At 53.6% G+C, this 24,756-nt stretch overlaps 1 protein-coding gene across 2 annotated transcripts; it reads left to right on the top strand.

Annotated features, from left to right (window-relative positions):
* The first annotated feature begins 1,243 nt into the window (after window positions 1-1,243).
* AQP7 (aquaporin 7) lies at window positions 1,244-24,608 on the top strand. Of its 2 annotated transcripts, XM_056117340.1 has the most exons (8): window positions 1,252-1,311; window positions 2,727-2,789; window positions 7,144-7,261; window positions 20,877-21,000; window positions 22,251-22,388; window positions 23,334-23,452; window positions 23,576-23,793; window positions 24,090-24,608. In XM_056117340.1, exons 2-8 carry the CDS (start codon window positions 2,764-2,766, stop codon window positions 24,337-24,339), a joined length of 993 nt encoding a protein of 330 aa, XP_055973315.1. In that variant the 5' UTR covers window positions 1,252-1,311; window positions 2,727-2,763; the 3' UTR covers window positions 24,340-24,608. The 2 variants fall into 2 exon arrangements, with proteins under 2 accessions (XP_055973316.1, XP_055973315.1); XM_056117341.1 differs by lacking the exon at window positions 2,727-2,789 and having other exon boundaries at window positions 1,244-1,311.
* Window positions 24,609-24,756: the final 148 nt, after the last annotated feature.

The raw sequence follows: 24,756 nt of genomic DNA, 5'->3' as shown, positions 1-24,756 counted from the left end.
CTGGGCCCAAGCCGCCTCCAACCGCCCCTCCTTTTTTTTTTTTTTTTTCCTCTTTAGGTCATACCCGGCGGTGCACAGGGTCAGGAATTACTCCTGGTGGTGCTCAGGGGACCATATGTGATGCTGGGAATCGAACCCGGGCTGGCCGCGTGCAAGGCAAACGCCCTAACCTCTGTGCTATTGCTCCAGCCCACCCCCTCCAACCCCCTTTTTGCTCCTCTGCAGGGTCCTGCCCTAAGGGTTTTCCCGGAGTTCCCCATCTGTCTCTCATGAGGGGGTTCCCAAAGTCTGAGCCCCAGTGCTGGAGAGACCACACAGTGGGGAGGGCGCTTGCCTTGCAAGGGACCAATCCAGGTTCCATCCTCGGTACCCCATATGGTCCCCAGAACACGTCCAGGAGTGGTCCCTGAATGCAGAGCCAGGAGTAACCCCTGAGCACCGCTGGGTGTGGTCCCCTAACCCAAACAACTAGGCACCCCTTGAGGGGAAGGCTTGACTGGCTCCCGCACAGACTGGGGTTTCCCTAAAAAGTATCATCTGGGGCGGGGGGGGGGGGGGTTGGCAGCAGAGAGATAGTAGAGCCAGGAAGGCCAACCCAGGCTCGATCCCAGTACTGCAACATGGTCCCCTGAGCCAGGAGTGATTCCTGAGCACAGAGCCAGGAGTACACCCTGAGCTCTTACAGGTGTGATCCACCCTCACCCCCACATCACTTATAATGTGTTATAATTATAATTACTTATAAGAGGACTTTTCCCTGAGCCCGTGGCGGTGAGGGGCCACCCAGGGCCTGAGTCTCTCCTTCGTCCTCCAGAATGGAGTTTCCTGAGGCTGGCCAGGGCCCCTCCCGGATCACACCACTCCTGTCAATCTCCGTTCCCACTCTCTGCTGGGTCGCCCCCCAGCTTCGGGGCCCGTGAGAACTTGCCCTGGCTCCTGCTGGACTCCTGACTCAAAGCACAGGCCCTTCCTCTGGGACCAGGAGGCCCTGGCGGAACTCAGCCTCTGACCCCACCAGGGCTTCCTCCAGGCCCTGCTGTGGGCGGGCAGCGCTGGCAGGCGCGGCTGAGGTTATTTTGGGCGCGCGTCTGCATGCAGTTCCAGTGGCCAAACCCCTGCCCCACTAACCTCTTCCCTGGAGAAGCAGGAACAGCACTGGGGGGGCCGAGGCCTGGGCTGGGGGGCGGAGAGACAGCAGAGTGCCTGGCCTGGGATGTGAGCCCAGCAGGGGACAGTCCGAGAAGCAAGACCGGGACCCACTGTCTGGAGTCCCCGTGGTGTGTACTCGGAGGAACCTGTCAGCTCCGCAGAGTGAGTCCCCTCCATGTGCGGCTGAGATGGGGCCATGGGGGCGGGCCTGGGGCCCACACGGAAGGTGGTGACGGTGAGAGCCGAGGAGGGGACTCTCACTGGGAGTAGAAAGTGTCTAGTGTCTGCTCTGGTGTAGGCCCAAGTGCCGTGTGACGCACCCTGCCTCAGTTTCCCCAAATGAGCTTAGGCTGAGAGACCGGCAGTGGAGTGGAGACCATGGAGCAGGGCTGAGCTGGCCCTGTCCACCGAGCATGGGCATGGGGCAAGAAGAGAGAGAGAGAGAGAGAGAGAGAGAGAGAGAGAGAGAGAGAGAGAGAGAGAGAGCAGCCCATGGAGCCCCAACGGAAGGGAGGTCCAGTCAGAGAGAGGGGCCCCTGCAGGCCTGCGGGCAAGGCTGCTCCCCCCAAGTTCCCTCCCGAAAGGGCCCCGACTCAGCCAGAGGTTCCTAGGGTCAGCGCATCCTAGGGACGGGACTTGGGGAGCCGGGACCTGACTAGAGAACAGGGAGTCCTCTGGGTGGGAGATGAGGGTGACGGGAACCCCTGGGCAAAGGGGCGGCGGGGGGGTGTTCAGGCAAGGGGAGGGGCAGCTTTGTTCTGTGATGGGGACAAGGGGCGAAGGAAGCTTTCGTGCTTCATTGTGCACACGTGTTTGTGTGCACGTCTGCGTTCATGTTGTGTGTGCACACAACCGTGCGTACATGAGTGTATACATGTGTGTGCACGTGTCTGTGTTTGCACGTGCATGGGCATGTACATGTATCTGGGTGTGCACACGTCTGTGTGTTTGCATGTGCGGGAGTGTGCACGTATGTTCGTGTGTGCACACGGATGCAGGAAGGGGCCCCTGGAAAGCCAGCAGCAAGAGGGTCTGTATTTGGGGAGAGCCCTAGTGACATGGAACTGTGTCTGTATTTGGGTAGCCCCCTAGTGACGTGGAACTGTGTCTGTATTTGGGTAGCCCCCTAGTGACGTGGAACTGTGTCTGTATTTGGGTAGCCCCCTAGTGACGTGGAACTCTGGGCTTGTCCACTGTCTGAGGCTGGGCTGCCACCTTGGGACCATTCGACACTATTATTATCTTATGAAAATATTACCTTGGGTCTCCCGCCTGGTTCCAGAGGAAGGGTCTGTGCTCTGGGTATTTCCTCCGGGTCGGGGGGGGGGGGGCTCTCAAGGCTCTGGTTTCCCAGCTCAGGGGTCTTGACGCCTGGCCAGGCCGAGGAAGGCAGGTTGCTGGGGCTTCTGCCTATTGGCGGAGCACAGGCAGCCCTGCCCTTATCTTGCCAGCTCAGCTGTGCTGCGAGGCATTGGCTCTGGTGGGTGTTGTCTTCCTCACGACTCTCCTAGAGGAACTGTGGTCTGGTGACAATGTGGACTTAAGTTTCGCCTCCCAACCTAAGTGACCTCTCTCAGCCTCCACAGTGTCCAGACGCTCAGAACCTCTGTCTCAATGAGTCAAGGAAGCAGGAGGAATAGGTGAGTCCCCCATCGCTCCAGCTGCTCAGCGCCCCCTACCCCCCACCCGTGCCCTTCCCACCCCACTCACAGTCTTTCCCACTCACCCAGACAGGGCTTGCTGGGGAATTACTCTTGTCAGTGCTAGGGGACCCCAGGGGATGTCCAGGATTAAACCCAGGTCAGCAGCATGCAAGGCAAATGCACTACCTGCCGTGCTATCTCTCCAGCCCCAGCTCCTGACAGCTGCACTCCCAGGCTGTCTTTCTTTCTTTCTTTCTTTCTTTCTTTCTTTCTTTCTTTCTTTCTTTCTTTTTTTCTTTCTTTCTCTCTCTTTTATCCTTCCTTCCTTCCTTCCTTCCTTCCTTCCTTCCTCTTTCTCTCTTTCTTTCTCTCTCTCTCTCTTTTTTTTTTTTTTTGCTTTTTGGGTCACACCCGGCAATGCACAAGGATTACTCCTGGCTCTGCACTCAGGAATTACTCCTGGTGGTGCTCAGGAGTAATAGGATGCTGGGGGTCGAACCCGGGTTGGCTGCGTGCAAGGCAAACGCCCTACCTGCTGTGCTATCGCTCCAGCCCCTCTTTCTTTCTCTTTCCTTTGTTCCCTTCCTTCCCTCTTTCCTCCCTCCCTCCTCTCTTTTTTCTCTTTCTTTCTCCCTCCCTCCCTCCCTCCCTCCCTCGCTTCCTCTTTCTCTCTCTCTTTCTTTCTTTCTTTCTTTTCTCTCTTTCTTTCTCTTTTTCGCCTTCCTTCCTTCCTTCCTTCCTTCCTTCCTTCCTTCCTTCCTCTGTTCTTTCTTTCTTTCTTTCTTTCTTTCTTTCTTTCTTTCTTTCCTTTCCCTTCCCTTCCCTTCTTTTTTCTTCTCTGAAGTATGCTCAGGGATCACTACTGGCAATGCTCAGGGACTCCCAAAAACATACTTTTGGGGGGTTTCTTGCCAGAGAGACACTTGCACAGCTGACCCGGTTGGATCCCTGGGCACCCCATATTATCCCCTGAACACTGATCCCTAAGTGAGAACTGAGCACACCTGGGAGTGGTCCTCCAACAAAACAAACAAACAAACAAACAAAATGTTGCTGAGTTCCCTGTTTGGTTCCTTGTTAAGTAGCTATCACTAAGGTAATTGTCAAACTGACTTTTTCTTCATTTGTCAACTCTGGGCCTCCTTCCATACCTTTTCTTAGACTTCTCTGAAGGACGGAGAGGCACATGACACCTGTGATGCTGAGATCCTCCCGCGTCTCTCAGCAGCATCCCTGACCTCGACTCCCTCCCTGGTGGGCTCCTGAGGCTCGCAGCTTCTCTCTGGTGCCTCCAGTGGGTTTTGTGGCTCTAGCCGGTCCCGGGGGCCATCCCCGACCCACTCATTCTCCACCCCGTAGTCCTCTGATCAAACCCAGAGACCGTCAGTTTGACTGTCTTCCTTGCTGCCAACCGGCTGCACCCTTTGGACGCGGGCTACTCCTTGTTCAGCCTGTGTGTGACCAAAGTGTCCCGGCTGCTCCCACAACTTCCCTCCCATCCTCCTCCCCGGCCTCTAGAGAGGCGGTCTCCTATGCCAGCCCCCACCCGGCCCAGGGCCCTGCGGGGGGAGTCCAAACTCCAGACTCTTTGGGGGCTGGGGAGATAGTACAGAGGATCAGGCACTTACCGTGGGGTACAAGCGGATGACACTGCTTTGATCCCCCACTTCCCGAACCCTGCCAGGCTGAGCACTGAGTCAGGAGTAAGCCCTGAGCACTGCTGAGTGTGGCCCAACACCCCCGAACAAAACAAAACAAAACAAAACAAAACAGCAGACTCCGTCCATGGGCCGTATGGCCCCGTGTCCCTTTGCTCTCCTGGCACTGTTCCCTCTCTTCTCCCGGGTCAGTCTGTCCATCCTCCTCACAGTTCCGGTTTCCTGGATTATTCCGGTACCCAACACTCATCTCCACCCCCAGTGTGTGCCCGTGTGTGCCCCGTGGGGTCAGCCTGCATTCTCTCTACATTTTGGGGGGAGTGGGGGATTTGGGCCACGCCCAGCAATGCTCAGGGGCTATTCCTGGCTCTGCACTCAGGGACTCCTCCTGGCAGTGCCCAGGACACCGTATGGGGGTGCCTCCGTAACCCAGGTCAGCTGCGGGCAAGGCAAATGCTTTTCTCGCTGTGCTATCACTCAGGCCCCTCTCTTCCTGCTGTGCTAGCCCTCAACCCTCTCTACTTTTTTTTTTTTTTTGCTTTTTGGGTTGCACCCAGTGATGCACAAGGGTTACTCCTGGCTTTGCACTCAGGAATTACTTCTGGCAGTGCTGGAGGGGGGGGGCATATGGGATGCTGGGAATCGAACCCGGGTTGGCTGCATACAAGGCAAACGCCCTACTCACTATGCTATCGCTCCAGCCCCATCCCCTCTCTACTTTTGTGGCGATCACTGCCTGCAGGGCTGGGCTCAGCGGGGCCTGGGGCTGTGAGGTGTCAGAGATGGAGCCCGGGACTCCCACAGGTGGAATCCAGGAGCTCTACCATGGAGCCTCCTGCCTTCTATTATTGTTATTACTTTTATGTATTTCTTTTGTCTGGGGGTCACACCTGGCTGTGCTCAGGGCTCACTCCTGGATCTGCACTCAGAGACCACTCCTGGTGGGCTTGGGGGCTCATACGGGTGGCCAGGAGTTGAACCCTGGGCCGGATTGTCTGCAGCCTTCTTCCATCTCCTGAACCACTGAACCCCTCCTTTCCCAGACCCGGACCTACACCCTCCTCCACAGCGAACAATGAAGCCCCAGACCCACTCTGATCTCTCTCCCTCCATCCAAACCTGTGCTTTGTTAGTCAATTTTATTTTTCTTTTTGGGTCACACCGGCAATGCACAGGGGTTATTCCTAGCTCTGCACTCAGAAATCACTCCTGGGCATGCTCAGGGGTCCATATGGGATGCTGAGAATTGAACTTGTGTCGGCTGCATGCAAGGCCAATGCCCTACCCGCTGTGCTATGGCTCCAGCCCCTTTATTAGCCAAATACTGATCCAGCTGCTTCCCTTTTGGTGACTGTCAACCTGGAGTGGACGATAGGCAATGGATGGTCCAGATAACTGCCCACCCGGGTACCAGAGTCAGCCTTGGTTTTGCTTCTCTGGGGGTATGCACGGTGCAAGGAATAGGATGAGGGAGATCTGAGCACAGAGACTCAGTCTGAAAAGTAGAAGGGGTTGGTCAATGCCCCCCTTCCCTCCACGTGGTCTTGCCTGTTGTGAGGGCGGGGACTTAGGGAGTCTAGGCAGGGGAGGGGAAAGAGAGTTCCTAGGAGAGGGAGGGTGTTGAGGGTCTCAGTAGAGGAGGTGGGGTCACCTGTCCTGTCTGGTACTGAGGTCTCACGTAGGTGATGTGTGTAGTCTTCTTCCAGGTCATGAACCACTGAACTCCTGCTCCCCAAACCTGACCCTACTCCCACCCTTGCACTCTGGTCTCTCTCCCTCTCTCCATCCATCCAAACCTATAGTTTATTAGCCAGATATTGATCCAGTCACACTCCGGTGCCTGGGAGCGACAGCCTGGGAGTGGGGTATGGGGGGAAGGGAGGGAGTTCTGGAGCTCTCCGGGCACTGCCCCCAGAAGAATCTCCCTGTTCCCGACACATCCCTGGCACAGTGCTGGCGCCGAGACGAGGCAGGGAGTGGGACCCAGCGCATGTCCTGTCTGTCGGTGCTGTTTTGCTCATTCCCAGGCGTCTGTCTGTCTGCCTGCCTGTCTGTCTGTCTGTCTGTCTGTCTGTGTGGGCCTGCCTCCAGGGGCTGCTGCCCTTTGGCAAATGCCTTCAACTTTGGCAGAAGCTGCCGTCTGGGGGCTACAGCCATAGCACAGCGGGTAGGGCATTTGCCTTGCATGCGGCTGACCCGGGTTTGATTCCCAACATCCCATATGGTTCCCCGAGCATCACTGGGTGTGACCCCCCCCCCAAAAAAAAAGAAAAAGAAGAAGCTGCTCTCTGTCTGAGCGCTGGTTTTGAAGGCTGGGAGCGGTGCTCTTTGCAGCATGGGGAGCTGCTTCCAGCCCTGGCCCGACTCAATGCCTCTGGCTCCCGCCCCTGTAGCCGGACAGCAGCTGAGCACAGCTACCTGCTGCCTCTCCACTGCCACTCACCGGCTCCACCCATGACACTCACTCACGCCTTACCCCAGGAGGAGGAGGCCTGGCTTGCCAGTGACCCCCAGCGGCCTCTCCTGCCCCTGTGACTCGCGGGCGGGCGTGTCTGTTCCACGTCCCACATGCCCTGGGCTCAGGGAGTGTGTGCGGGAACCCGCCGGGTTACCCATTAACCCAGCCCATGTGGAAGGGCTCATGGGCAGCACCAATGCCTCATTCTGACCATGGGTCTGTGCCGCTGTTTCAGGGCCTCCCGCGGGGGCAAGCTCAGCTCGTCCCCTTTCCTGCAGATGATACGAACATTCTTTCAGAAGAAGCTGGTGCGGGAGTTTCTGGCTGAGTTCTTAAGCACCTACACCATGATGGTGAGTGCGTCAGTGGGACAGGGCGGTGGTTGCGGTGGAAAGGGCATGAATATCACAAGGATGGGGCTTGGGGAGGCTGCCCGAGACTGGCATATCCCCCACATGCACCCCCAGCCCCAGGGTCGGGGATTTCCAGGCCTCTGAGCCAGAAATCGGAGGGAGAAGTGAAGGAAAGCGAGTGGGAGCACTGTGTTGCTTGCAGAGCATTTTGTAAGGCAAAAAGCTCCTAATACAAGGAGGCACAATGAAACCATGAGCCCAAGGCAGGTCGGGGCAGGGACAGAACTGGGGAGAAGGGAAATCAAGAGATAAAACGAACACTGAAAGTGGGACCGAGGATGGATGGCCTGGCCCAGGGGAAGTCATGGAAAGGCTTCCCACAGGGAGTTTCAGTCAGAGGAGAGTCTGGGTGTAGTCCGGAAGCTCAGCAGAAACGCCAAGGCCAGATGAGGCGGTGGCTGGCAAGGGTGAGGGCAGTGACCGAGGCAGACAGTGCAGTACCCGGGCCAGGCTGGAGAAGGAAGCGCAGGAAGGTGGAGTCAGGAAGAGAGAGGTGCGGGGCATGTGCCCAGCTGTGCATTCCGAGGAGGGGGACCCCGCAGGGCTACGGGAGGGGCTCAGTTTGGATAGAGCAGGTGAGCTCTGCGTGCTGGATGTGTGTGTGGGGGGGAAATCTTGGGGTGGTCAGATGTTAGGGGTTGGAGTTGAGGAGAGTAATGTGCTGGGGCAGGCGAGATAGTCCAGCAGGCCGGATGCTTGTCATGTATGGGGCCGAGCCCTGGCACCCCATACACTCCCTTAATCTCCTCCGAGAGTGATTCTTCAATATAGAGCCGGGAGTAAGTAAGCCCTGAGCATTGCAGGTGTGACCTGAAAAGTAGAGAGAGAAAGAGACAGAGAGAGAAAGAGAGACAGACAGAAAGGCAGAGAGGGAAAGGGAGAGAGAGACAGAGACACAGAGACAGAGACCCAGAGACAGAACGAGATACAAAGAGGGAGAGGCAGAGAGAGAGAGAAAGGGAGACAGAGAGAGGGAGAGAGAGATATGAAGATACAGAGGGAGAGATACATAAAGACAGAGGGATACAGAGAGACAGAGACACACAGAGACAGAGAGGGAGAGACCGAGAGAGACTGAGAGACAGAGAGGGAGAGGGAGAGAGAGATACAGAGGGAGAGATACAGAGAGAGACAGAGGGAGATACAGAGAGGGAGAGACAGAGAGAGGGAGAGAGAGAAAGAGTAAAAATGAACCCTTGGGGGCTGGAGTGATAGCACAGTGGGATGGGGTGTTTGCCTTGCACACGGCTGACCCGGGTTCGATTCCCAGCATCCGATATGGTCCCCCGAGCACTGCCAGGAGTAATTCCTGAGTGCAGAGCCAGGAATAACCCCTGAGCATCGCTGGGTGTGACCCCCACCCCAAAAATAAACTGAACCCTTAGTTAGGGGCTGGAGATGAGAAGGAATGAGCGAGCAGGATTTATGGAGTCTCCCCAAAGAGGAAGTGGCCAGCGCTGTGGTACAGAGGAGCACGCTCGGAGGAGCGCCCTGCACTTTGGCTGTCAGCAGGGACCGCGACAAAGGCTCCCTTGGGGCTGAAGAGCAATGGGCTGAAGCACAGGCTTGTGCGCAGGAAGCCCCAGGTTTTACTCCTGACACCTCACAGTCCCCTGAGCACTTCCAGGAGTGACTCCCAAATGGGGAGCACCGCTGAGCACCTGAAACCCCAACAGCCACCAGGGCCTGGGTCTCCCCTGCTTGCCCTGCCCACCTGTCTCTTCCTTCAGCCCTGCATGCTTGTTGGGGATGGCGGGGCCTGTCTCTTCTAGGGGGCGAGAGCACTGCTGGGCGGAGATCAGCAGCATGCATTGAGCATGAGCGTGGCCCCTGGTGTGTGTGTGTGTAGAGTTGTGAGTGTGTAAGCGTCTGAGGACTGAGCGACAGTACAGCAGGTGGAATGTTTGCCCTGCATGTTGCCCACCTGGGTTCCGTCTCCAGCACCCATCTGGTCCCCTGACCCATCAGGAGTGACCCCGGGGTGCAGAAGAGCCGGGAGTAAGCCCTGAGCACAGCCCGGTGTGGCCCCCCAAAAACTACACACAAAAAGAAAAACACAAAAGGATGTGTCTGAGTGTGTATGGGTGTGTGTGTATGTGTGTGTGTGTAGGGGTGTGTATGTGTGTGGGAGTGTGTTGTGAGTGTGTCTGTGTTCATTTCGTCCCAGTGCAGCCATGGGGCCCTTGGAGTCCAGGCATATTGGACAGCCAGGTCCTTCTCTTGCCATGAGTCCCCAGCTTACTCGAGCACCTCTCATTTCACCTCGCGGTGGGTTCTGCAGCGCGTGGCCCTGGGGTTCGGGTCGAATGTCCCCTCTGCTCCCTCCTACCGCACTTCTGCAGCTCCGGAGCTGGGCAGAGCTCAAGCTGCCCTGTTTGTAACCAGGCACTGAGGGCTGACAGCCCAGGGTGAGGGCCACGAGCCCCACACCGGGCACCCCAGGGGGATGCTGCTGGCCTCTGGCCAATGGTGCGAGAGTGCTCAGTGGCTCCCAGTCTCTGCCCTCTGGCGCTGTCCACCCTCCTCTCGGCTCTGTGGACAGCGGCTGGTTCCTGTCCCGCTTCACTCCGGGCCAAAGTAATTCATTTATGACAAAACTTTCCAGTCCGTGAGGGCTGTTAAACCTTGGAACCCGGAGGCCTGCAGGCCAGAGGGTGCTTCCTCAGAGTTCCCTGGGAAGACGCCGCCCACAGGCCTGCAGCCATCCACACCTGCGTTTCTCCTTATTAATTATTTCCCCACCCCCTTCCCTCCACTGTAGATGAGGTTGGGAGGTGTGGAGTCACATGCGCGCTGGGGTTGCGGGGCTGGGGGGCGGTACTGTGGCTTGGATGGGAGCTCACCGCGGGCTGCCTCCGAGCCAAGGTGCTATTTTTTTTATTTAAAAAAATTTTTTAATTGAATCACTGTGAGATACAGTTACAAGCTTTCGTGTTTGAGTTTCAGTCATACAATGATTAAACACCCATCCCTCCATCAGTACACATTCTCCACTACCAATGTCCACAATACTGGACAACAACACAATAGTCCACAACACCACCCCCTCCTTTCTACTCCTCCCCCTGCCTCCATGACAGACAATTTCCCCCACACACTCTCTCTCTACTTTTGGGCATTATGGTTTGCAATACAGACACTGAGAGGTTATCACGTTTGGTCCTTTATCTACTTTCAGCACACATCTCCCATCCCAACCGATTCCACCAATCATCATAGACTTAGTGATCCCTTCTCTATCCCAGCTGCCTTCTCCCCCAGCTCATAAGGCAGGTTTCCAAGTGTGGAACAATCTTTCTGGCCCTTGTTTCTACTGTTCTTGGGTGTTAGTCTCAGATTATGTTATTTTATATTTCACAAATGAGTGCAATCATTCCATGTCTGTCTCTCTCTTTCTGACTCATTTCACTTAGCATGATACTCTCCGTGTTCATCCACTTTTAAGCAAATTTCATGACTTCATCTCTCCTGACAGCTGCATAGTTTTCCATTGTGTAGATGTACCAAAGTTTCTTTAACCAGTCATCTGTTCTTGGGCACTCGGGTTGTTTCCAGTTTCTGGTAATTGTGAACAGTGCTGCAATGAACATACAGCTACAGATGTCATTTCTACTGTGCTTTTTTGCACCCATGCCGAGGTGCTTTTGTGCTCATATAGTTGGGTCCGAGGGAAGTTTATTGGCTTATTTTCGTTTGGGGCCCATACCCAGTGGTGCTCGGGGGCTATTCCTGGCTTTGTGCTCAGGAGTGGTCGACCTTGGTGGTGCATGGAGGCTGGGTGCCCAGTAGGATTCAACTGGGGTTGGCCACATGCAAGGCAAGGTCTTATGTCCTGTTGCTTGCTCTTCTCTCCAGCCCTCAAAAATTCACTTTTCAGGGGCTGGAGCAATAGCACAGCGGGTAGGGCGTTTGCCTTGCACCCAGCCGACCTGGGTTGGATTCCCAGCATCCCATATGGTCCCCCAAGCACCACCAGGAGTAATTCCTGAGTGAGCCAGGAGTAACCCCTGTGCATTACCGGGTGTGACCCAAAAACAAACCTGTAGCACTGTAGCACTGTCTTCCCATTCATCAATTTGCTCAAGCGGGCACCGGTAATGTCTCACAACAAATTGTGAGACTTGTTACTGTTTTTGGCATATCAAATGTCATGGGGAGCTTGCCAGGCTTTGCTGTGCGGGCAAGATATTCTCGTTAGCTTGCCAGGCTCTCCGAGAGGGGCGGAGGAATTAAACCTGGGTTGGCAGCATGCAAGGCAAATGCCCTACCCAATGTACTATCTCTCCAGCCCAAAACAACAACAACAACAACAAAAAAAAACCTCTCACTTTTCAGTAGTTGCTTTTGCCCAGTGTTTTCCAAAGCAGGTGAGACCACCCCCCCACCTCTCTTCCCACGGGACTCTCGAATGATCCCAGCATGGAAGTCCCTCAGGTGCAATATGTGTGTGTGTGTGTGTGTGTGTGTGTGTGTGTGTGTAGGGGGGTGGAGTGGGGAAGCAGAGCTTCCTGCTTGTCTGTTGAAAGGAAATAGATTTCCAGGGCCGTGCCTCTCTGTGGTTGTGCTAAAGATAAAGTTGGGCCTCCAGCGACCAGGGAGACACACATTTCTTCCAGTTGTGGTGCTCACAGGGGATCACCCACACGTGACCATGGTGGGGCTGGGAATCGTGAGTGGCTCCAGGGATCAGAGCAGGGTTGCCAGCTCCAGAGGCCGAGGTACCAGGACTGCAACTTGGTACATGCGGCAGTGCTGGGGGCCGAAGTCTCTGCTCCATGCTGCAAGGCTGGAGCTTCAGCCACTGAGCCGTGCCCGCCTCTTCCCGTCCCCTTACTGAGATTCTCACCGAGTGATGGCTGTGTGTCACACAGTGTCCTGTCACGTCCTTCACAGGCTGCTCCTCCCCAAATCCTCCTGATAACCCTGTGAGGGGAGGTATGCTAGTTCCCACACTTCACAGAGAGGGAAACAAGACTCCATGAGAAAAGTCACTTTGGGGCAGGAATTAGTAGCCTTAAGCCTTTAAGGCGCTTGCCTTGCACTCAACTGAGGCCAGTTTGATCCTGGCACCCCAGATGGTGCCAGTGCCTGGGCATCTCCAGGAGTAAACCTTGAGTGCAGAGCCAGGAGTAAGCCTTGAGCACCAGCAGGTGTAATGCCTCCCCCAAACATATGAACAAACAAACAAGAAACCCCTGCCTGTTTCTAGAAATATCTTCACCCTTGTTGGCCAAGAGGTGAAGGGTCAAAATAGTACATTAGACTAGACTGGTTTTTGTTTATTTGCTTTTGGGCCAGACCCAGTGATGCTCAGAGCTTTCTTCTGAATCTGTGCTCAAGGGATGGATCACTCCTGGTGGGGCTCAGGGAACCACACAGGGTGCCATGAATCAAACCTGGGTCGGCTGCATGCAAGGCAAGGCCCTACCCACTGTACTATCACTCAGGCCTCAATAGCTGGACTGGCTTTAATCTTTTGTTTGTTTGTTTTTAGGCCACATCCGGTGGGTCTCAGGACTTACTCCTGGCTCTGCGCTCAGGGATCACTCCTGGTGGTGCTCGGGGAACCATATGTGGTGCCGGGGATCAGACCCAGGTTCAAACCGGGGTTGGCTGAGTGCAAGGCAAGCACCTTACCCGCTGTACTCTTTCTCTAGCCCTATGGCAGAATTTCTAACAACCTGGTTTGTTAACTCTTCCCCCAAACGAAGGGGTCGTTTCAGGTCACGGGGGAGTCCAAGACCCTTCTCTGAACCTCCAAGTTCTCCATCTGCTGAGTGAGAACAGAAACATCTGTCCAGCAGATTTTCTGTGGGGACTGAAGGGAAGTAACACCTGTGAAAGGATTTTAAGGTTTGAACTCATGAGGACATTGTGTCGTTTATAGTTGTCAGCCTGGTGCCAAGTGGCGGGGTGGGTGGGAGTAGCTTCTTCTGATTATGGAAAGTGCAGTGAGTCATCAGGGTAAAGGTCTTTCCAGAAAAGAGTGTGACCTTGGGCCCCCTTTACAGCTGGAGGATGAGTGCAGGGAAGGCTCTGCCGGTTCTCACCCTGCGACCTCTGGGGTGTCTCCCTTGGGCTGGGGCTGCCCTGTAGTTACTGAAAAGACATGGGGGGGGGGGCTGTCCCCTGAGGGTAAGGTGCCACTCAGGCCACAGGGCCGAGAACTGGCCAGGGGACGGGGAGAGGGGCGGCTGTGTAGTTGCTAACTGTGGGGCGCTGAGCTCTCCGAGCACCTGGCTGCCACCGCCCCACTTGGCCATGCCATGCTGGGCACAGTGCAGGCCGGCTCTGCCCGAATGACTAAGATTTCAAGAGAAGCAGAAGCCTCTGGTTGTCAAAACCACATTTCTTTGCTTCAACACACGCGATGTGAGTGGAGAATGTCCTCGGGCTGCAATGCTGGCCTGACACAGAGCATCTTTGTTGCTGTTCTTGTTTTGTTTTGGAGCCACCCCTGGCGATGCTCAGGGGTACTCAGCAGTCACCCCTGAGAGGGCTCAGGCTACTGTACAGGATGCCGGGAATCAAACCCGAGTCGGCAGCTGCGAGGCAAGCGCCTTACTCGCGGTCCTGTCTCTCCAACCCCAACACTCGGCGGATCTTTTGGGGCCTTGTCAACTTACTCGTTGGTTTAACAAACCATTGGGAACCTCTGTTTGAAGACAGAGCTTCAGAGCCTGCTTCAGTCCTGCATGGGAGTCTGGCCCGTCTCTGCTCCCCAGGCCCACTTGTCCCGGTTCCCTCCTGCTGTCCCCTCCCCTGAGGCTGACTTAGGCTGGCTTGCAGCTGGGCCCCCTTTTCCTGCCCTGCCACTCATGGCCCCATCCCGAGCTGGGCTTGTCCACTTTTTTCTCAGATTTCCCCGAACCTGTTCCATACTCTCTGTGTGTGTATGTGTTGTGTGTGTGTGTGTGTGTGTGTGTGTGTTGCATGTGTATAGGCTTGTGGTCTGTGTGGTCTGTGTATGAGTGTGTGTGTGTGTGTGTGTGAGAGTGTGTGGTGTATGTGTTTTTTTGTTTGTTTGTTTGTTTGTTTTTTGCTTTTTGGGTCATATTTGGTGATGCAAAGGGGTTGCTCCTGGCTTTGCACTCAGGAATTACTCCTGGTGGTGCTCGGGGGACCATATGGGATGCTGGGAATTGAACCTAGGTTGGCCTCCTGCAAGGCAAATGCCCTACCAGCTGCCCTATTGTCCAGCTCCGCATGTGGTGTATGTGTATAGGTGTGTGGTGTGTGTGGTGTGTGTATGAGTATTTGTGTGTGTGTTTGTGTGAGCATGTGGTGTATGTGTATAGGCGTGTGGTATGTGTAGTGTATATGGTGTGTGCGCGCGTGAGTGTGTGTGTGTGTGTGTGTGTGTGTGTCCTGCTATGTGCTCAGGGGTGCTCAAGGTGATACCAAGAAGCTAGGGATCATAGCTGTGCCTCCTACATGCAAATGTGACTTTAACCCCTTGAGTTTTCTCTCTCCTGCTCTTATTTAATTTTTTGTTTTATTTTTGGGCCACACCCAGTGATTTCTCTCATATTTGTATTTTGGTCCCCCAGGGATAGTAGTGCTGAACCCAGGCCTCATGTGCGTGAGCCAGCCCTCAATCCTTTGAGCTGCCTCTCTCACCTCCGTGTGATTTTTGTTTACTAATTTTTATTTTGGGTTTTTTGATTTTTTTTTTTAGTCACACCTGGCATTGCTCAGGGGTTATTCCTGGCTCTCCACTCAGGAACCACTCATGGTGGTGCTCAGGGGACCATATGGGATGCCAGGGATTGAACCAGGTTAGCTGCATGCGAGGCAAGTGTGCTACCCGCTCTACAATAATTGCTCAGGCTCCTCCCTGCAAGTTATTTTAAATTTTATTATCATTCTTTACTTTTTGGTTTGAATCACACCTTGCAATGACATTCCTGGCTCTGTGTTCAGGAGTGACCCTGGCAGTGCACAGGGGACCACATGTGGTGTTGCGGATTTAAACCAGGGTCAGAGGGATGTGAGGCAAATGCTTAACACCTGTACTCTCTTCAGTTGTCTTTTTAAATCAGAAAGCGTCTTCAATTCTAGCGTAACAGAGAAGAGCATCAGGCAGGCTTTGCATGCAGGAGTTCAATCCTGGTACCTCTTGGTCCCTGAGCATTTCCAGGAGTGACGTGCAGTCCCCAGCAACAAACCAAGAGCAGCAGCTGAGAATAAGTACTGGACTTGCTCCCAAAACAGCGCAACAATTTTTTTTCTAGTGTTGGATGCTTGACATTCTGGAGCGCCTGCTCTACGTGCAGGAGGCACCCCCCTTTTTTTTCTTTTTGGATCACACCGGCTATGCTCAGGGTTTACTCCTGGTTCTGCACTCAGAAATCACTCCTGGGGGCTGGAGCAGTAGCACAGTGGGTAGGGCGTTTGCCTTGCACGCAGCCAACATGGCCGACCCAGGTTCGATTCCCAGCATCCCATATGGTCCCCCGAGCACCACCAGTAGTAATTCCTGAGTGCATGAGCCAGGAGTAACCCCTGAGCATCGCCGGGTGTGACCCAAAAAGAAAAAAAATCACTCCTGGCAGTGTTTGGGGGACCATATGGGATGCTGGGAATCGAACACGGGTTGGCCGCATGCAAGGCAAATGCCCTCCCCGCTGTGCTATCTCTCTAGCCCAGGAGGCCCAGTTTGATCCCTGGTAGCTTCAGGTCCTCAGCACTGCTAGGAGGGCCTCCCCTACCTCACCAAGCACTGAGCAGAGAGTATCCAAGTACCTGTGGGTATATATCTTTGAACCACACCTAGCAATCACATTAAAGAGGTTATGGAAATTAAGCTTTTAGTGTTGATCAAAATGGGATCCACACAGTTACTGAATCATCATACAGGTTCACTGAAACTTCCATAATGCTATAAAGAAATATATTTACAAATGAAAAAAAAAGTAATGGTGAAGTTAATTTTTCATCATCCTTATTATAATTAACCCACATTGCTGAAACAGTACCAGCATGAAATCAACATCAGTTTCTTTTCGGTAGTCTGATATTGTCTTTTGGGTCTCACCTGACAGTGCTCAGGGTCTACTCTGGGCTCTGTGCTTGGGGGAGGGAGGGTCACTCCAGTGGCCCCTGAGGAAGCAGGGACATGTTGGGGCTGGAGTCCAGGCCCTCCACATGAAAAACATGTGCTGAGCCTGTTGTCTCTCTGGCTCCAACATAAACATCTCAGTGAGATATTCTGTGTGCCCCTTTTCCTACAAAGATTTCCTTTGGAATCTGGGCTGACCTGTCCACTTACAGCAGTTCTCAACTTGGACTAGCCACATATCAAGGGTACAAAAGTCACGTAGATGATGGCTATCATGTTAGGTGATGCAAATCTAGATGAATTCCTAGCAGCCTGGACATGTGGCAGTCCCACAGTGACATGTTGGAGCACATGGATGTTTCAAAGGAGGTACCAGCTGAGCATGAACTGAAGACTACCAGTCATTCAGGGGGGCATCTGCAAGCAGGTATTTCAGTGAGGACAACGTTCCAGAAACCTGAGAAATCCCAGTCCACAGGGAACTTAGTTTGGTGGTTTGCTCTTGGATAACATTGGGTTGTCCTTGCTCCTCTCACAGGAAATTTAGGTTTATCGAGTTACTCCCACAACAGTGCCTCTGAGACACACCCAATTCCACCAAGCACTAATAATCCTATATTGCTTTTCTCTTTCCTTTATGTCACTTGCATGGCTTAGCAATGTCCTTTTTGTATAGACACAGGAAGACAGTTGATGCTATGCTTTTGTAACATGAGCGTTAATTGACTCTGAAATAATATTTACTCCTGGGCATCCATCATGTTTACTCAACTTAAACCTCAGTTGCCCTTACTTCCTGATACCCTCAAAAGGAGGACCCAAAAGGAGGGTTCTGATGAAGGGACTGGATGGACCTAGGGCAAGCTGTAAGAGGACAAGCTAAGCACCAAAAGTATAATAAGTTAAGAGCATGGTCATGGAACAAACTCTGCTATGACCCCAAAACAAGTTACTGAATAAGGACCCTGCTGGGTCAGGAAAGAGTAACCTGGTCTGTGGACTGTAGTCTGGGATACATAGCGAGATGTCCCCAGGAGGAGCCAAGCTTAATATATCTCTTACTGTGTTCATGCAAAAATGACTAGAAATATTATAAGAAGTAAATTTACTGTGATTGTTTAAATGGGTTAATATCTGAGGAAAGGAGAAAGCAATACACCCTGGATAGAATCCCGCCCCTGCCCCCCTTGAGCAGATCTAGGAATCTGGAGTGCTGAACCCTCAGATGAGATTTTGTCCTTGAGTTAATCCCCTAGAACTTCCCCTGAAGATGCAGCTTTACGTCTGTTGTTATGACAATGTTCAACCCCACCTGTGTATACCCCCAGCCTTCATGATTTCTATATAACTATGCTGTAAGGGGAAAGTGGGGGCTAGAAAGACTAGAGAAGTAGAGACTTTGAGGTCTATGAGGAGAGTAGGATGATGCAACTATGATGACTGGGACTATGACCAAAACCATGACTACGATTGTGCTGTAAGGGAGAGAGATCAGATAATGCTGGGGAGGAGAGAGAAATAAACCATCTACAACCAGCCCAGGGCCCTGTTTCTCCTTTTCCCTGATCCTTCATTCTTCCATCACCATGGGCTGGCCAGGAGAATGGTTCTCAGCCACTGAATGCTAGAGTCTCTCGTGTGCCCAGGCGTTTTTTCCTTGAAACTCACAATTTGCGGTGGTCTGGCAGAGGTGGCCAGCGGCTTTCAAATACTGCTATACTACCACCACCATTGAACAAGTCATTCGGTTCTCCAGACCTGGAGCTGTCCAGAGGGGTGGACGGTAGCATAAGCTGATTAAAGGAGGTGGCTTGTTTACCAGAGCCCAGCACGTAGTAAGAGCTTATCACTATTTTGAGGTAACAGTATTGCTGAACATAGAAAACATGCGGGGGAGCCATAAAATATATGAAATGAAAAAAGAAAAAAATACAGTCATGGGGCAGATATGAAACTGAGAGTCAGTTTGGAGTTATGGACGGTCTTAAAGAATGACCTTCTGAACTTGAACTTTATCCTGGAAAGGAGGGAGGCCGGCGAATGTTTGAACAAAAGGCAGATACAATGACTTTGAGGTGTAGGTCATTTGTGCGGTGAGGAGGAGGCTGAGTCATGGCTGGGGAGATTGTAAGCAGAACTGGCTGCGCAGGGGACGCGGAGGAGAAAGAACAGTTTCTGTGTGGGACTTCCAAGTTTCTAGCTGGGCCAATTAAGATGGGGAACCAAAGATGAGGGCTACAGTTTCCAGGAGATGGGGAGCTTTTGACACAGCCTGTGGAAGCCCAGGGGACTTTGGAAATAGAGATCTGGCTCCCAGACAGAGGGTTTGGGAATTTTCACACACTGGGAGGGATTTAAAACCAAAGGCATAAAAAGACCAAGGAGTGGCCCTTGGGAATGAGCCTCAAAGGGTGCTAGACCAGAGTCTGGTGAGCATCTGTGTTCCTGAGACTGATAAAGAGATTGTGGGGGGCTGGAGCAATAGCACAGCGGGTAGGGAGTTTGCCTTGCACGCAGCCAACCCGGGTTCGATTCCCAGCATCCCATATGGTCCCCTGAGCACCGCCAGGAGTAATTCCTGAGTGCATCGCCAGGGGTGACCCAAAAAAGCAAAAAAAAAAAAAAAAAAGAAGATTGTGGGTGGGCTCTCCAGAGCAGAGGAGGCTGTGAGGGGGAAGCAGGAGCCCAGGAGACAGATATGCTGGAGAGGCAGCACAGGGAGGAGGGTCCAAGTTTGCCCAGGTAGGGAGACCACACACCTTGGAAATGTCTGTGTCTGTCAGACTAGGAGCAGCAGCCAGGCTGAGGTTGGAGATTGAGGGACGGGGGCAGGGGCCAGCCAGGGCTTCTCCCCCAGAGCTGTGTGACTCCAGAGGGGGCTGGGGAGACTGGGACGCAGAGGCTGGGGGACACAGGTGGAGGTGCTGTTGCTGACGGGTGCTGAGTTCATGCCGATCACTAACCCCTGGTGAAAAGGGAGATCACTGAGGGGAGTTAGGGAGTCACTGCATCTAAGGAGATGCAGCAGTTAGGGATCAGCCAGAGGCAGAAGTTCGGGAATAACGCCTGAGAAGAATGGAAATGTTTAAAAACTTTTTTTTTTTAATTATGTTTTGTGTATGTGGGTTGGAGTGATAGCACAGCGGGTAGGGCGTTTGTCTTGCATGCAGCCAACATGGCCGACCCGAGTTTGATTCCTCCGCCCCTCTCAGAGAGCCCGGCAAGCTACCGAGAGTATCTCGCCCGCACGGCAGAGCCTGGCAAGCTCCCCGTGACGTATTCGATATGCCAGACACAGTAACAACAAAGTCTCCAATGGAGACGTTACTGGGCCCGCTCGAGCAAATCGATGAACAATGGGAGGACAGTGACAGTGACAGTATGGGGGTTATGACAGTGTTTACCCTGATGGTATTGACGCAGACCCCTGGCCCTCCACCTCCCGTCCCAATGTCACTCCCAGTCCCACTTTCCTTCCCTCCCCTTCTCTTTCCTTTATTTGTTGGAGACACGGTTGTATTCATACTGTGACCTTCTAGTGGCAAGGGCCCAGACCCCTGTCCATGTTCCCGTGTTGTCCCCATCAGCCTATCAGCTCCCTCCCTGCCACAACCGGACATTCTCAGATCTGTATTTCAGTGTCCAAGGTTTATGATGACTGATATCATCCACACCCTTGATTAGTTTCTCTTTACATCCATGAGTGAGCTTCCTCTCTGTTGCCCTCCTGCGTCTGGCTTGTTACACTCAGCCCCATACTTGCAGTTCCATCTAAGCTTTGCAAACTGCGTGACTGCCTAGTAGCAGGGCTGCGTTCGGTTGCGTATTCCCACCACAGCTTCTTGTTGCATTCAAGTGCTGTTGTATGTCTGGGTTGGTTCCCTATCCCGACTGTTGTACTTGGAGCGGTAGTGAGCATAGGTGTGTGTGTGTGTGTGTGTGTGTGTGTGTGTGTGTGTGTGTCCTTCTATGTGAATGTTTTTGTGCTTGGGCTAGATGTATAGAAGTGGTATAGCTGGCTCGAATGGGAGCTCTGAGGGTGGGTTTTGTTGGGGGGCAAGAGGTAGGAGGTTCCCCCCACCCTATCCCTGCTTCTAGGACTGCTGTGGATGGTGCGGGGTGGGAGGAACAGGGAGGCATGGTTCGGGAGTCTTCCTAGTGGGATACAAGCAGGACCTTAGGCAGTCCCTTGAAGAAATATCCTTCAGGCTTGCCGACCCTTGAGACAGGTTCTGTTGTCACCAGAAGCCCCGTTCTCTCCGCTAAACTGGGGTGGATTCGGCTCCCCAGATCCTTATAAATACTCTCCCTTCTGAGAGCCCCCCTTGGGGGTGGGAGTGGGGTGGGATCGTAAGGAGAAAAGTCTCTGGAAGGGTCGGGGCAGTGGGAGGGGGATAGGAGGCCCCCAGCAGGGGCTGAGGGGCCTGAGCTCAGCATAGGGCCAGCCCTGTGGGGGGCTCTGGCCGAGGCCCCATCAGAGACCCCTCCTTGCAGGTGTTTGGCCTTGGGAGTGTTGCCCAGATGGTCCTAGGAGGTTCTATGGGAAGCTACCTCGGCGTCAACTTGGGGTTTGGCTTCGGAGTCACCATGGGGATCTACATAGCCGGCGGTGTCTCTGGTGAGTGTGTCCAGACCCTGCCTGGCAGTGCCCTGAGTGACCACATGTCCCTCCCACTTCCTCCCCTGCGCCAGCTGGCCCCAGAGGGAGGATCCGCTCTGCCCCTTTCCTTGAACGATCTCTGCCTAGATGCTGCAGGAGCCTTCCCCTCATTTCTAACATTTTATTTTTGGGAGGGAGGGGGCAAAGTCAGAACAGGCAGTTCTCAGGAGTTTTTCCTGGCTCCGTAACCTCATCAATTTATACCTAATTATTCATAATTCAGCAACCTCCATGCTTGAGGTTGCTTCCAGCAGTGCTGGGGACCACACTGGGCCTCCATCAGGCAGAGTGTGATCGTTGTGCCAGGGATGCAGCTCAGGACATGTGAGCTCTCTGGCTATTTCTCCAGCCATTTGCAGAAATTGATAAAACATGATTTTAGTGGTGGCCTCTCCAGGGATGCTCTGGATTCTGGGGTCCCCTCCCGGGCTGTGAGAGGCGAACAGCAATGTACCTGACAGTGCTGCCCACTGTCTCCTGCCAGAGTCCTTGCTATCTGGGGCCCCGCAGGCTGGAGTGTGCGCTCCCGCCCACTGAGCTCCCCCCGAATCCTGAGTCCACCACACTTTTTTCTCTTCCTTTTCCTTCCCCCGGTGGAGGTTCGGCCTCTTTATAACTGAGCTCAGGACAGAGGTGGAGAAGGTAAAACTGGTTTCTTTTCTTTTTTTTTTTTTTTTTTGCTTTTTGGGTCACACCTGGTGATGCTCAGGGGTTATTCCTGGCTCTGCACTTAGGAATTACTCCTGGCGGTGCTCAGGGGACCATATGGGATGCTGGGAATCGAACCCAGGTCGGCCGCGTGCAAGGCAAATGCCCTACCTGCTGTGCTATTGCTCCGGCCCTAAAACTGGTTTCTTAATGAAATGTGTTCCATCACAGTAAAGCTCTCAGCCGTCACAGCCAGACCCTTATGACCACAGCAGCTCTCAGACAAGTCGTCCCAGTGCCGCTAACCCCGCAAGTTCCTCTGCTCCTCTCACGGGCAGTCGGGCCTGATTGTATGCTTGTTTTCAGACCCACTGGGGACAGACCCGTGCTTATAAGTCAACTGAGCTGAGCCAAGCTCAGACTTCACAGCTCAGGCCGTCCCTTGCCTGAGTGGGAGTGCTGTGCACGTGCTCCCCACTGGGGGATGCTGGTGCAGATGAAGTGGGGACCTCCCCCCCAGTTCCTGGCAATAGTAACAGTCCCTGTTTCCCCTTGCACAGGGGCCCACATGAACTCAGCTGTGACCTTCACTCAGTGCGCTCTAGGCCGCATGTCCTGGAAGAAGTTTCCCATCTATGTGCTGGGCCAGTTCCTCGGGTCCTTCATTGCAGCTGCCACCATTTATGGTCTCTTCTGGAGTGAGTACCCTGCCCTGGGACGGCCGCCCCTGGGTCTCCACGTGGCTAGGGGGTCCCTCCACCCTTGTTCTCTTGACCTAGGAGAACTTCTGGGGGCCGGGCTGGAGAGGTAGAGCAGCACTGGCCTGGCAGGGGTTCCATCCCTGGCACTGCTGTGGCCACGGAGCACCTCTAGGAGTGATCCCTGAGTGCAGAATAAGCCCTGAGCACTGCGGGGTGTGTCCCCCCAAAGTCAGTCAGCCGTTTCTGTAATATAAATAATTAATAATAAACAACAAAATTATTATTTATAATAATAGCAATATGATAAATTTTATAATAGTAAGAGGAAAATTCTTATCAGTAAATAAATATAAATTATTGTTTATAATGATAATATAAAATATTACAATAGTAACACAATTGATACATATACATTATATATTTAATATAATTAATAAATGGTACAGTAATTAATACTTTATTGTTTATAACAATAGTAATATAAAAAGATTTCTTACAGAAATCACTTTATACTTTTTATTATATTTATGTATTATAATTATATTATATTTACTGTATTATATTTAATCCAATATACACATATTGGATTAAGTATAATACATAATTAATTTATATTAAATTAATTAAATGTAATACATAGTAGAACTAATTTATTATATAACATCTTATATAACTGTATTATTATATTACTTTTATTATATTTCTGTAAAAAAATAGTTTTACACGCCTTTTCCTGGGGGCAGGGGAATGAGGTTTTGGGACTCTTCCAGCTGTGCTCAGGGCTTCCTCCCAGCTCAGGGAGTCTCCTTGGCTGGGCTCGGGGGCTGTGTGAGGTGCCAGGGACCGGGTTGGAGTCCCCCGCGCGTGTGGCAGGACACTCAGCCCTGTGTGCCTCTCTGGCCCTGTGCCCTGCCTTCCTTTTGAGGCCTCTTGTCCCTACAGCAGCCATCGAGGAATACTCGGGGCCACACCTGACAGTGACGGGGCCCAAGGCCACTGCTAACATTTTCGCCACTTACCTTCCTGATCGCATGTCGCTGTGGAGGGGCTTCATTGACGAGGTCAGTGGCCCAGAGGAGAGGCCCCTCCCGGGCCCAGGGGAGTAGGGGGTGGGGGGCGGCCATCCTTCCACGATGAGGACCCGGGTCTGTGTCTGCCTGGCTGCCAAGGTGTCTGCCCTCCAGGTGGTACTGACGGGACTCCTCCAGATGTGCATCTTGGCCATCGGGGACAAGAACAACAGCCCTGCGCCCGAGGGGACCCAGGCCCTGCTCATCGGCATTCTTGTGGTGGTCCTGGGCGTATCCCTGGGCATGAACACGGGCTATGCCATCAACCCGGCGCGAGACCTGCCTCCACGCTTCTTCACCTTCATTGCAGGCTGGGGCAAAGAGGTCTTCAGGTGCCTCCCCGGGTCCTTGGTGGACTCTCCGCAGCAGAGGGGCGGGGGGCATGCCCACAGCGTCCCTGTCTCTCTGGGGGTCCTAGGACTCAGCCCAGCACTGCTCTGTTCAGCTCCTGACGCCGCTCCTGTCCTTGCCGCGTCTCTCATCCTGCATCCTCAGGATGAGACTGAGCCACTGAGCAGGGGCCCGGGCTCGGGTGGGTTCCTGGTCCTTGGAGACCCTCCGAAGAACCCTGTGGGTGTGAGCTGGCTGCTGGCCGCCCTCTCTCAGCGGGCCCTGCCTTTCTCCGCAGTGCCAGAAACTGGTGGTGGGTGCCTGTGGTGGCGCCCATCCTGGGAGCCTACTTGGGTGCCATCACCTACCTCTTCTTCATCGGCCTCTGGATCCCGTGGAACCCAAAGGATAATGACTTGGGCAACACCGAGAACAAGATGCCTCTGGAGGGGCTGAAGGCACAGCCCAGCCTCGGCTCCCCCACCAGCCCCTTCCCCGACAGAGCATCCGAGCAGCTGCAGGAGTCCGTCCACCTCGAGCGATTTTAAGTGCATTGTCTGTGAGTCCACCCAATGTAATAGAGCAAGCCCTGTCCCCTTGAGGTGCCCCTCCTTTGTGGACCCAGGCTTGCATTTGCCTTCTGGATGATGCTCCCCTAGTTCAGCGGTTCTGCCACTCCGCCCAGAGGCCAGAGCACAGAGACTCTTCCAACTCCTCCTGGGCCTGGGAACTGGAGCACCTCTGGGAGAGAATGAGAAGGGGTGTTTCTGTGAGCTCACTGCAAGGGGGGAAAGGGATGGAACCACAATTCCGAGGTCTCCGGCAGACAGATGCCGTGGTCTGAATGGCTGCGGCCCGGGGGGGGGGGGGGGGGGGGCGGGGCGGGGCTGGTGCCAACCCACATGCCAGCACAATCAAATAAAAGGAAAAAAAGAGAAGAAAGGAATGGTGATTTATTAGCGGGC

This window comes from Sorex fumeus, unplaced genomic scaffold, assembly GCF_029834395.1.
Source record: "Sorex fumeus unplaced genomic scaffold, SorFum_2.1 ptg000034l, whole genome shotgun sequence".
NCBI classification, from domain to species: Eukaryota; Metazoa; Chordata; class Mammalia; order Eulipotyphla; family Soricidae; genus Sorex; species Sorex fumeus.
The sequence above is the reverse complement of the archived record's forward strand: the minus strand, read 5'-3'. Positions and strand labels throughout refer to the sequence as shown.